The sequence below is a fragment of the Phalacrocorax aristotelis genome, chromosome Z, assembly GCF_949628215.1.
Source record: "Phalacrocorax aristotelis chromosome Z, bGulAri2.1, whole genome shotgun sequence".
NCBI classification, from domain to species: Eukaryota; Metazoa; Chordata; class Aves; order Suliformes; family Phalacrocoracidae; genus Phalacrocorax; species Phalacrocorax aristotelis.
In genome coordinates this window covers 51,190,374-51,203,276 of record NC_134311.1, presented here as the reverse complement: position 1 = coordinate 51,203,276, position 12,903 = coordinate 51,190,374, and the positions used below count along the sequence as shown (strand labels likewise).

General features: G+C 37.5%; 1 protein-coding gene across 4 annotated transcripts in view; it reads left to right on the top strand.

Annotated features, from left to right (window-relative positions):
• Window positions 1–12,862, top strand: part of RIC1 (RIC1 partner of RAB6A GEF complex) — a 57,552-nt gene extending 44,690 nt beyond the window's left edge. For 3 of the 4 annotated variants that reach the window (XM_075079464.1, XM_075079465.1, XM_075079463.1), the window contains exons 16-26: window positions 373–533; window positions 1,537–1,675; window positions 3,333–3,449; window positions 4,368–5,096; window positions 5,390–5,548; window positions 5,650–5,783; window positions 6,843–7,129; window positions 7,947–8,141; window positions 10,000–10,177; window positions 10,319–10,507; window positions 10,961–12,862. In XM_075079464.1, the coding sequence (XP_074935565.1) occupies window positions 373–533; window positions 1,537–1,675; window positions 3,333–3,449; window positions 4,368–5,096; window positions 5,390–5,548; window positions 5,650–5,783; window positions 6,843–7,129; window positions 7,947–8,141; window positions 10,000–10,177; window positions 10,319–10,507; window positions 10,961–11,246 (2,574 nt within the window). In that variant the 3' untranslated portion in view covers window positions 11,247–12,862. Of the gene's footprint in view, window positions 1–372; window positions 534–1,536; window positions 1,676–3,332; window positions 3,450–4,367; window positions 5,097–5,389; window positions 5,549–5,649; window positions 5,784–6,842; window positions 7,269–7,946; window positions 8,142–9,999; window positions 10,178–10,318; window positions 10,508–10,960 lie in introns of all 4 variants that reach the window. The other variant, XR_012658078.1, reaches the window with a different exon arrangement.
• Window positions 12,863–12,903: the final 41 nt, after the last annotated feature.

Genomic DNA, 12,903 nt, shown 5'->3' with positions numbered 1-12,903 from the left:
ATTTTTGCTTGTTAGCACAAAGCCTGTTTGGAGGTATCTGGTTACTGTATTTTGGGACACTTTGGTAAGGTTTTAAATTAGATGGCCAGAAGACCTTTACTTACTCTTTGCTTTTTAAAACTAATGAATAAGACTCCTTCCTTATGTTTTTTTGTCAGTACTTCAAATTTGGCTGTGCTGTTCTTTAACTACTTTGGATGCAATAATATAATGCAATGGATAAAACATTTGATGAAACAAAAACCCAGTAATGTGTCTTGCTGGAAATCCTTGACAGACATTCTACAAAAAAAAGAAAATAATTGAACATGGAATTTCTATTAATTTGTTGGTAAACAGAACCTGTATTCAAACTACTCCTTTTCCTTGTAGCTGAGAATCTACCTGCGAACGTCTAATCTTGACAATGCATTTGCACACATCACCAAAGTGCAAGCAGACACACTACTACTGAGTGTCTTCCGGGACATTGTAATATTGTTCAGAGCAGATTGTTCCATTTGCCTTTACAGTATTGAGAGAAGGCCTGAAGGGTGAGTGTCTGTATTTAAGTGCTTTTGCAGTAATGGACTTGTAAATCTGTTCTCAGTCTGAGTAGATTCTCACAATTATATAAAGTTGTTTGATAACTTGTGGAGTCAGATTTTTAAAATACAGAAGGGTAAGTGTTATCTGTATGCACAAGTGATAGTTCATGAATGTTGCCACTTGCAGGCAGACAGATAACACTAGGTGTGGAGGTAGTGACCGAGATATGAGTGTTTTCAACTGTCTGTACAAACATGTTCTGACTGATAGGAATTTGAAACTGAATGCAAATAGATTTTAAAGGTGCTTAAAAGGCACCCACATATTTGAATATTTGTAATTAAAAAATGTTTCTAACATTAGAAGTAGGAACTGGTGAGGGTGGTGGCAAAGTAGCAAAGGTGGACAGAAAAAGTTTGGTCTGTGGTGTGGTTGTGGAGAGCTATTGTGGTGCCAAAGAAGTAGCAACATAAGAGCCAGATACTTTCAGACAGCTAAGATCAGTGAAACTAAGGAGGAGATAAAGATTCCCAGATAGTTTTTTGAAGTGCCTAAGCAGGTGATTTTTCTTACAGTTGTGGCATCTTGGTTTCAGCAAGAAGGGACCTATTTTTTTAGCAGAAAGCAAGCTGTTGATCCACTTCAGAGGAAAATATTTTCAATGCTTTTCAAAGAAAACTCCAACAAAATCCAGACCCTGGAACTTTCTTATTGAAGGGAGAATAAAGGCTTATTTGGAAGTATATGATGTTGTCTTCTATCCACTCACAGCTGTATTCCCCAAAGCTGTCAAGATTAAGTAGCCCAGCTTAGGTATCTTTGGTAATTTCATATAGAGTAGATACGTAGGCCTGTGGGATTCCTGATTAAACAGAAGTCATTTTGGTCTGTAGAGTAAACTGTTTGCTGAGGTTAAGTTGCTTATTTTCTTTAGGTTTACTTCAATACATTAATTTTTTTGTTAAACACTATTTTAAAATTGCTAAACGTGGTCATCTTTCCTTTCAGTCTTAACCCTACTGCCAGTATCCAAGTTCTTCAAGAAGTGTCCATGTCTCGGTACATTCCTCATCCTTTTCTTGTAGTGTCTGTTACGTTGACATCAGTGAGGACAGAGACTGGCATCACCTTGAAGATGCCTCAGCAGGTAACAACTCTTGTGGTCAAAATTTAAAAGAATCGGTGCCTGGATTTGTTAGCTTAGTCCTCAAAGGTTACATGGCTGATAAATGAACTGTAAATTAGTGGTGCTTCTGTGTAGTAAAATGTATAACGTGTTTTTTTCTGGTGCTTGTTATATAGACATTTTATATGTGAATTGAGGGTGGAAATAAAATCTAAACGCTTCCTTCTATTTTATATCTTCTCTTGTCATCTTATAATGTTTGGGGCCAAATCTTGGAGGACAGATTAAACTTAACAGTGACTGAGGTGTGAAGGTAAAGCCCTGTCTTAACTCCAGGGAAATATTTGGGCCACTGAAAGTACAGTGCAAAGAGAACTTGGATTTTTATTGTCTGTGCTGTAAACAAATTAAGCTTAACCATGTGAGTAGCTGCAGTATGAAGTGTATTTTCTCACCACAGCAGCTACCTTAAGATAGGTTGGAAATTGTGTTGTCTCTGAGGCAGGCCTGTAAGGCATGTGAAGATGTGTGTTTTTTCTCCACATACCAAAGCATCTGGCAGACACAAAAGCAATGACACAGATGTAAAATCTGAAGGTTTGTGCTTGCTTCCTTAAATTCATTCTAATTTAGTGTCCCACAATGCTGAACATTTATCTTGAGACTTTGATAAGGTCTTAGACACGGGCATAAAAGGCAATATGCTTGTGGTTTTCTAGTCCATCTTGCCATGAGACAGTGTCCTTATTCCTGAGTTACCTGACCTATGGTGTTTCATAATTTTGAGAAAAAGCTACTGAAACTTTTTAGAGCACTAGTAATATTTCAAACTTAGCTTCAGACTGAATAAATATTGCCCCATGTCTTTCTAACTGAGAGCCCCTATCTTCAAACTTTGTCAATGCTCCTGATCTTCAGAAGATTATTATTAATGTTAGCACTGAATATGCCACTGCACTGTAGACAAAGCATTGTGTCTGACTTAGCGGAGCATGTCAGTCTTTTCAGTGTTGTTACCTGTTAGTGACCTTAACCCCTAGTGCTGCAAATTTACTATACAGGCCCTCTACCCATGTATTTTAAAACTAAACTTCATGCACATCATGGTATTAGCTCCAGTCACTTGCTTTAAAATTAACATGAACCAGATCTTTAGAAAGAATACTTTGCTTTCTTGATATACCTGACTAGAAAGGTTTTTCTTTAACTGCAGCTTCTAAAAGTGCAAGATGCTGTACAAGTGTGGCTAAACTCTGTTTTTCGCTCAACCTTTTTGGCTTCTGTATCCGTGTTAGTCTTTGCAGTCAGATTCGGGCAAACATATAGTGGTGATACTGATAATACAGAGCTTTATTTTTCTTAAAATACCTCTGGATTGCCCATGCCAAGAGGCATAGTTTGAAAAAGGCCGTATCAAATAAATGCATGGAATGAGCCTTATGAACAAGAAGCTTTCCAATATTTACTCCTTTGCACAAGAACTACATAAATGAATCTATCTGTAGGTATGTAGTTCTCCTTGATTTTTCTCAGTCCTTCTGCACTGAATTTGGTTGTTAGTCATCTCTGCACTGCATTGCAGTTGATTTACTCTTTTTATTCTGGGTTTGTATTGTTATGGGTAAAACGATGCATTCAAAAAGCTTGAATAATTTGCATAATACTCTTCTATCCTTAGGCTTGTGAGGCTGAAAGTATTATGTTAAACTTAGCAGGACAACTCATCATGTTGCAGAGGGATCGATCTGGACCCCAGATACGAGATAAGGATAATAATCCTAATCAAAGAAAGCATGTGAGTAAATATATGTGGAATATTGTATATGGCTTCAAAGATGTGGTCAGTGACTGAAGCAGCTGTGGAAGGGAGTGGTCCAGGTGTAAAGAAAAGAGGTCTATAATGCAAGGCAGTGTCTACATTTACAGGCTGAATTGTTAGCTGGAAGTAAATCACTAATCCTGTGGTTTGCATTTTTTTTCCTCTAAAAATCTGTGAAATGTTACTACTTAATTGTGTAGTAACCAATGCTAAACTACATACTAAAGTATTTACTATATGTGTGTGCTACTTGTATTGCACTTAAACGTATGAGTTTTAAGCATAAAGGTCCTGTGCAAAATTTGGTATGCACTAATGACAGAAAATCTCCAGTCTATCTAAAACTGTTCTGTATGTTTATAGAACATTTTAATTTTTTGCAGAGTATGTTTACAAAGTTCCTTAAAATAACAGTAACAGACATCAGTGACTGAACTTTTCAATTCTTCTGTGCTGATGAAAAACACTTTGGGAAAGTCTGAAAAGTTTAGGTGAAGAGTTGTTTGCAGTTCAGTCAAACACTAGTAAATTTGGTGTTCGTAGTTAATTTTGTGAGTTGTAGGTTGGACTCTTAGGCTAACTGAAGAAGCAGAGAGCAGGTTTTTCTTTTCCCTCCCTTATTCTCACCCCTCTGAATTCCTGATTAAGTATAAGGAGGCTAAAAAAAAAAAAAACACCAAAAAGAAAGAAATGCCTTTTCAGTTAATGTAAGTGGTATTTTCCCAGGTGCTAGGCTGCAGTTAAGGGATAAGCAGATTTGTGTCTTCTTTGTTAGAAGAATAAAATGTTTGGAGAGAGTAGTTTTTGACTGAAAAAGAGTTCTTGTGAAGAGAGGGAAAAAAATAAAAAAGGAATAACAAATTCTGATTTTTTTTTTTTGCTCTATTTAAATAGCTGCCTTTTTGTGCTCCAGTTGTCCTAGCCCAGTCTGTTGAAAATGTATGGACTACTTGCAGGATCAACAAGCAGAAACGCCACTTATTGGAGGCTCTGTGGCTCAGCTGTGGTGGGGCAGGAATGAAAGTCTGGCTTCCCCTGTTTCCCAGGGATCATCGAAAACCGCATTCCTTTCTGTCAAGACGGATCATGCTGCCTTTCCACATCAACATATACCCATTGGCTGTTTTGTTTGAAGATGCCTTGGTTCTTGGTGCTGTTAATGACACTGTGCTCTATGACTGTTTATACACTCAAACCAGTGCTAGAGAACACTTAGAGGTTCTCTTTCCTTTCTCCATTGTTGAGAGAACCTCTCAGATCTACCTCCATCACATTTTACGCCAGCTCTTGGTTAGGAACCTCGGTGAACAAGCCTTGCTTTTGGCCCACTCCTGTGCCACATTACCATACTTTCCTCATGTACTAGAACTGATGCTTCATGAAGTGCTGGAAGAAGAAGCTACCTCGCGGGAACCCATTCCCGACCCTCTGCTTCCCACTGTGGCAAAGTTCATTACAGAGTTCCCCCTCTTCCTGCAGACAGTTGTTCATTGTGCTAGGAAGACAGAATATGCCCTGTGGAATTACCTTTTTGCTGCTGTTGGAAACCCGAAGGACTTATTTGAAGAGTGCTTAATGGCCCAGGACTTGGACACAGCTGCCTCTTATCTTATTATCCTACAGGTAATGGTACCTCATATTTTGCAAGAGAGGTGATATTTACTACTGTTGTAGTATTTAAAAAATATTGTCATACCAAAGTCACGCATATTAGACAAATATTTAAGTTTTCTGGTGAGATTATGTCCAGTTATGAACGGTAGGAATATCATACAATGTAAATAGTTTACTGTTATAAAGAGGGAAATAGTAGCATGAAATTTGAACATGAACCTGACATGATGTGGCTTGACTAAATAGGACTTCTGTTGCTTGATGACAAAAGCAAATTGCTTAATTATGCTTATTACTTGCAGAATATGGAGGTTCCAGCAGTAAGCAGACAACACGCTACTCTCCTATTTAATACTGCCTTAGAGCAGGGGAAGTGGGATCTTTGTCGTCATATGATTAGATTTCTTAAAGCCATTGGCTCTGGAGAAACAGATACACCTCCAGCTACACCAACAACTCAGGTTTGTGATGAAATAATAAATACTGTGCACCAAACCTTGTATGATTAATCTAGCTATTATATAGCATGTTTGATCCTTTGACCGGGTTTTCTTGGTTTTAGGAACCTAGTTCAAGTAGTGGCTTCGAGTTCTTCAGACATCGCAGCATTAGTTTATCCCAATCAGCAGAGAATCTCCATAGCAAATTTAACTTGACAAAAACACTGAGTATGCCCTCTGGCCCATCTGGAAAAAGGTAATTGGTACTAATGTCCTCTTACTGCCCACTTTTTTAGGTACCGTACTAGCTCTCTTACCGATTTAAGTTATAGAAGTGCATTATATGATAGAGTTAGATTTGTCATAGTCTCCTTCCACATCCTTCTGCATTTGTCTTCTCCTGACTTTTGTAATGACTTTGACTCTCATATGTTCTTGGGAAAATATATTCCCACACATGGTAAATATATGTGTGTGTATTTGTATGTATATATACACAGGCACACATACATGTTTATTGCTGACCAAAAGCCTTGGAATCCACTGGGTGCATATGTAGTAATTTAAATAGCTGGTGAGATCACATGCCATGTATTTGAAGGATCTGTTTTGCTGAAAGATATGTCTTGAACAGCTCAGAGTACTGCAGCATCATTGCATACACTGCACTGTGATACTGTCCACATCTTGATCTGGCAGTGTGTTGCCAAGCTGTAGATAAAGCCTTTTACACCTTGGGGTGAATCCCTCTTAAACTGCTGTGTACAGAATTCACATTGTATTAATGTTGAGAAGCAGCACTGAGCTGGGATTCATTATTATCTTGGGTTTGGCTTTTTTTCCCCCATGTAAGACCTTCAAAGCAATGTTAGTACAAATGCAAATTTGTACTTTTATTTAGTAACTTTTATTTAGTAATTTTCCTTTGAGGATACTATCTTAAGAGCTTTGATATGAAAGGTCCTAGGTTAGTACTTGACTTGTTCTCTAAACTAGTTTCTCAGAAGTCCCTTTGCAATGGGCACCTGCCTTTTGTCTCTCCTTTTTTTTTTTTTTTTTTTTTTTTGCATTGCTTATAGTTCAATACTCTATGGGCACTGCTGCTGTTGTAACTTTCTTCCTTATTTCACTTAACCTGTTGAGGCAGTGGGATCTTTTAGGGAACATAAATAACAAGGAATGATGGAAACTGCTTTTGTTGGTATATAAAAACCCACTACTACACTAGTCACTTGATATACTGTGGTGTTGGCCAGCAGGCTTTAGGACTCAGTTTTTTCAGTCTTAATGTCATTATTCTTTGGTCTGTCTGTAGGTGGAGTAAAGACAGTGACTGTGCTGAGAACATGTACATTGACATGATGCTCTGGCGGCATGCTCGGCGTCTGCTAGAAGAAATCAAGCTGAAAGACCTTGGTTGCTTTGCTGCACAGCTAGGCTTTGAACTGATTAGCTGGCTGTGCAAGGAGCGAGCCAGAGCTGCCCGTGTGGAGGATTTTGTGTTCGCTTTGAAAAAGCTACACAAGGATTTCCTCTGGCCATTACCAGTCATGCCGGCTTCATCCATTAATTCACCTTTCAAGAATGGAAAGTACAAGACAGGTGCTGTAACATCTGAGTTGATTTGGACTAGGTTTCCCTCCTGCAGTCCTACACCCATCAGTCTGACTCTGTCCTTCGTCTGTTCAGCCAAGCAAAGAACAGGCTGAGGCTTGCCACCTGCCCAGGTTTCTCACACAGGGTGTGTTTTTTTAAGGGGTTCTCTTTAGCACAGACAGCACCTGTTCTGTAGTTTGATTACACTAGTGTTTCTGTTGAGGTTTCTTACTTTCTGAGGTGCACTGAACTGGATAACACTTGTGCAGATGTTGAGTTGAACATGGATATTGTTCTTTGATGTAAATTCTGCTACAGAAAATTAGTAAAATCAATATTCTTGTATAGGCTTTAAATGAGGTTTTGATGAAGTTTTTTTTATATTTAAAAGGGTAATGTTCCAAATATTTGAAATTTGCTGTATATTAAAGTGTAAGAATTTTGAGGACTTGCTGTAAACTTCCTTTGTATTATTAATCTCTCAGTTCACTAGTTTATCTTCTGAAAGTAAAGTTGATACTAGCTGCCAAGTCTTCCTCTTTTTGGTAGTAGCAGCCCCATTAATTAGTTCTATTGATGCTACCACTTTATCAGCTGATATTTCTTTTATGCCAGTGTTGACATAAAAAGCTGATCAGAAATTCTTGAAGTACCTAAACTTGCTGCATCCCCTTGCTTTTGGTGATCCCTCAGCAAACTAATTGAATATTGATTTAGATAAAAGTTTTAGCTTCCTAAAATGCTTGGAGAGGACTTTCCAAATTTCCTTTTTGATGGTTACCTGACTTCGCTTTGGTGGGTTCTTCTTCTTTTTTTTTTTTAGCTGTGGGGGAGCAACTGCTAAAATCTCAGTCTGCAGACACCTTTGTAAACATGGAAATGGACACACGGGTTTCAAACACACCTCGGAGTCGCAGCTGGCTTGGCACCATCAGCTCCTCTCAGAGAGAGATTGACACAGTTTCATCCCATGGGCCACACATGCAAGATGCATTCCTTTCTCCTTTGCTAAGTAAAGGTTAGTGACTCATCCTTCTGTCTGCTTATTGGAAAAATGCACCTGGAAATACGCACTTGCATGCCACTGCTGTATTATTGCTTCTCAACTGCTGATAAACGATAATTTAGAGGAAAAAAGGGCTGTTGAAAAGTGAACTGAAATTTTTACAACAGAAGGATAATGCCCATGTTATACATCTTTAAGTCCTTGAAGTAGAATATGAAACTGATATTTGCTGAAGTTCCTGTCTCTGTTGGTAACTTGAAATTTAGTATTTTTTCGAGCCGGCTCGGAATAGCGTTCTGAGGTTTTTTTTCTATCTTTGCCTCTTGCAGGGATCGGCCTCTTGCACAGGTTGGCGCTGTTCTAATGTATTAACTTTGTGCTTTTGGATTTCTTTAGACAAATACTGGATACGTTCTCTCTTGAGGAAGTTGAAGAAATTATAGTCCTGTATAGTTTTCATTTTTCCTATGGCTTTATATGAATTGCTTTTCTAACAGCTCAAATATATGATCAGCTTACGGAAATAAAATGAGGAATTTTATTCTCTATGCATCTTTTCTGACCACAGTCAGAGACAGGAAATGTTTGTCTAACCATTCATCTCTATTTTTACTCCCTCTTGTCCTGAAGCGTAGAGCGATGTTTTCAATAGTGTCTACGTCATGTGATTTCCACTTTATTAGGGGAAAGATGTAAGTACCTAAGCATGAACTACAATCTCCCCAAGACGGTAGGGCCTCCTGTGAGAGTCAGAGCTATTTAACAAGTTGATGGGCTTTATAAAATGAAGGAGTGAGGTTCTCTCCTGTGCTTGGCCACTGCCTCATTGTATTTTCACTCCTGTTTCTCTTGCTTACTACTTCTAGGGACTTCAAGAATGCATTACATTTAAGTAAGTTTTCCACAGAAGTCTGAAAAAAAAGCATAATATAAATGGGGAAAATTTATTTCTCTCTTCATTGTACTACCTGATTCTGCTGTCTTCCCCTACCACTGTTTCTGTAAACAAGTGTCTCCTTTTTTTCTGAGCTGGATGAAGAACTTTGAGTTCAATGGACTTTGGTATGCATTTTGAAGCAGTTTATTTCTGAAGAGAAACTAAATTAATAGTCTTTAAAATGTTGTGGCCTTAATTCTAATAATAATTATTTCACAAATAACTAATCCAGCAGTGGCATTCATGGGCAAGAAGGTAATAACTGACTTCCTAACATCTGACTTCCTAAACATTTTCCACAGAAAAGATGCATCTACTTTGATACGGAAACTGTTCTGGAGGGTGGGTGCCTTTATGACTCACCACTATAATGGTTTTACCTTTGCTGTTACTGTTCCTGCGAAAATTCTGTGACTACATCTACTCTTCATGTTTTTATTAGAAACACTTCTCTTTATAATTAGTGCAGGTAAATATTTACATTGCCAAGCATTCAGAGTCTTCAGGGTTTTGTATGAAGAAAAGAACGTGCTATTGGACCTTCATTTTTAACAAAGTTAAAGAAAGCAGTATCTTTAGACAGACTGCAACCCCTCATACAGACTTAATTCTATGTAAGAAGCTGTCACTGTGCTCTTACAATGATTGCCAACACATCTTTAGGATGCCTTACTGATATTTACTCTGCAGAATGATTTTTATTTGATAGAAACACTACTGCATTCATGCAATAAAAGTTCTACCATACTGTGTGACAAGAAGAACGCTGAAGTGGGATGGCCAGTATGCCTGAAGTAGCTTCTTAGCACTGTGATACACATCAAAGCATTACTGTGTAATTTTTCCATCTCTACAGGAAGTAGTTCAGAAATTCTGAGTCTTATTAAAGTAAGCAGTTTCTTTTTCCCTTATGGTTCTGAGTGTTTTTGATAGGTGACGAATGCAGCATTGGTTCAGCAACGGACCTGACTGAAACAAGTTCTATGGTGGATGGTGACTGGACCATGGTGGATGAAAACTTCTCCAGTCAAAGTTTAACTCAGTCAGAGCTTGAACATATCTCTCTAGAACTGGCTAGTAAAGGGCCGCACAAGTCACAGGTCCAGCTGCGGTAAGTAACGTCATCTTTGCATTTGAAAGTTAAAATTACTAGTACGCAGCATTAGGAGGAAAGAAACACTGTTTACAAAATCACACTGGAATTTTGTCTTCAGAGTGGAAAAAGAAGTAAGTAGACTGTTTTTCCATGTAGGTACTTGCTACATATCTTCATGGAAGCGGGATGTCTGGATTGGTGTGTTATCATAGGCCTTATCCTCAGAGAATCTTCAGTAATCAACCAGGTTTTCAGTATAATGCAATCCTCTGATGTTGATGGAGAAATCTGTCAGAATATCAAGGCTGGCCTATATGCTGTTGACAAATGGGCTTCTACAGATTGGTAAGTGTATTTCCCACCATCATTTTCATTCCAGTTGTAGACAATTAGTTACCTAAAAGATAAATGAGTTATCTCAGCCCTAGCTGAAACAGTTATTTAAAAGCACTTCTGCATAAAATTGTGGGACAGTCACTTAATACAGTTGTGATCAAACTGGGGGGGGGGGGAACCAAACCAACACATGCCCCAGCTTTTATTGTTTGATTATCATTGCCTTTTCCCCTCTATTTTAAAAAACAACAAAAAAAAAACACAAAACAAAAACAAACAAACAAAAAAAAAACCAAACAAAAAAAAACCCCAAAAAAACAAAAAGATGTTTCTGTACAGGAAGGACTATAGAAGATAGTCATTTATATTAAACATCTGCCAGGAAAAGCTGCTTTTCAAGCATATGACAGGAGTACTATTTTTTTAATTCACTCATGGTGTTCTATACCGTTATTTTCCCAGCCCTGGGTACAAGCCATTTCTCAACATCATCAAACCACAGATCCAGAAACTAAGTGAAATAGCAGAAGAGCAAGTACAGCCTGAAGCTTTTCAGCCAGTGAATCCTTCTAAGGTTACTGAACAAGTGAACCCCAGAACTGAGGAAAGCAGGACTTCATCTAGCCACAGCACTAATCCTCAGAGTGATGCTGGCAACAGCAATGTGAGCAGGCATGAAGAGGACGAGTCTAAGAAAGAGGTTGAGGATTCATTCCAAGAAGGCAGTTATGACTGTATTGTGTCTTAAACGGAAGATGAGCAACTTCCCAAGCATCAGGTGTGAAAGGAAGCAAACCAGCTCTTCGACATGCTTCCATGTTTTTGGATTTGAACTCTTTTGTTTTTTTTCTTTTTATTTCAGTCTTGAAATCTTTAGTGGGGATAACTAAGCAGCAGTTTCCTCTAATGACGTCAAAAGGAGACAAGATTGTTTGGGGTTTTTTTTAAGCAATCTTCAGACTGCAGCTTTAGGTTTTGATATTTAATAGTGTTGAGAGACAGTGAATACATATGGAGGCAGGTTTAGCTAATGTTCATCAGTACCTTTACATAACCAACACATGTTCTGGAGAAACTACTTGTCTTTCTTTGAGATTAAAAGGTGAAGAGGGGATTAACTTTAAAAACCAATATCCTTTGCAGCTTGCCTGCCTAAGAAATGTCTGATCAATGCAGCTCAGATTGGTTTGATATCGATATTTTGTATTAAAGGACTGTAAAATATATTGTATGTTTTTGTGAATACTCTTGTACAAATACTCAAGGTTGTACCATATTTGAAGGTACCAATATGTATTGTGCATGTTTCTAGATTACTAGTAAAGTTAAAGCAGAGTTGCACTTCTTTCTGGATGAGGCATACTTTACTGACCTAACATTGACACAAGGTGGCTTACCTGTTTTTTACTGCCAGTTACAGATCTTGTAGTTGGGTTTAAGGGATTGCTGAAGGTTATTTATTTCACTGTAAATTCTTTTCTGAAAAAATGATTTTTTAAAAATGTAAATACCCATCATATACTCTTGCTATGGAAAATTAGTTTAACAGCTCATACAAACATTTTTCAAACATTTTATAATATGCATACTTGTAACTAAGACATTTAACTTTCATACACTGTTATGGAAAGCTGGCTGCAGAAGTCTGTTGCTTTGAGGTACTTATTTTTTCTAGCTGCTGTCCCTATGTAATAACTACCTGTAACAGTATTAATTTAGATATTAGCTTGTTTGTACTGTGCAATCTGAACAAAAATGCAACATTACTCATTTTATACAAAATAAACTAGTTTATTTTTTATAACATCACTTGATAACTGACATGGACCAAACTAGTCATCATAGGGTAGTTACAGCATCTGTTGCTTTTCTAGTGTAGTTACTGAAATGCACATACATTTAAACTCTGAAAATTAAGAATATTCACAATTAAGTTGAAATAAATTGTGGCTTTATTGTCTTTATTTCCTTTGTAGATAAAATCAAGTGCTTTAAAATGTACAAATATTAAACTGTTGCTTTAGAACGGCTTTACTAAGCCAATAAAACCAGTACAAGTGCAATAATTGCAAAAGTTACTTGGAAAGCTGGAGATTTTAGTGAATGCAGCTTGAATTTCCATTTTAGAGTTGAAACTAATCTTGAAGTTATAGAAGGAAATCCTTCAAGTTCAAGGGTCCCAGCATTAAGCTTAGTCTGCATTGTAGCTACTGGTTACAGATTAATGTCTATCATACCTACAGGCCTGTTGTGATCTGACATCAAAATCCATTATTGTTATAAGGGGATACTTAAAGCTTTTTTTTATTATAAAAAACCTGCTTAATCTATGTTAAAATAAATAAAAACTGTGTTTCAAGTTAATATTTTTCTGTGGTTCTGTGGCAATGATATAAGCCAAGTCC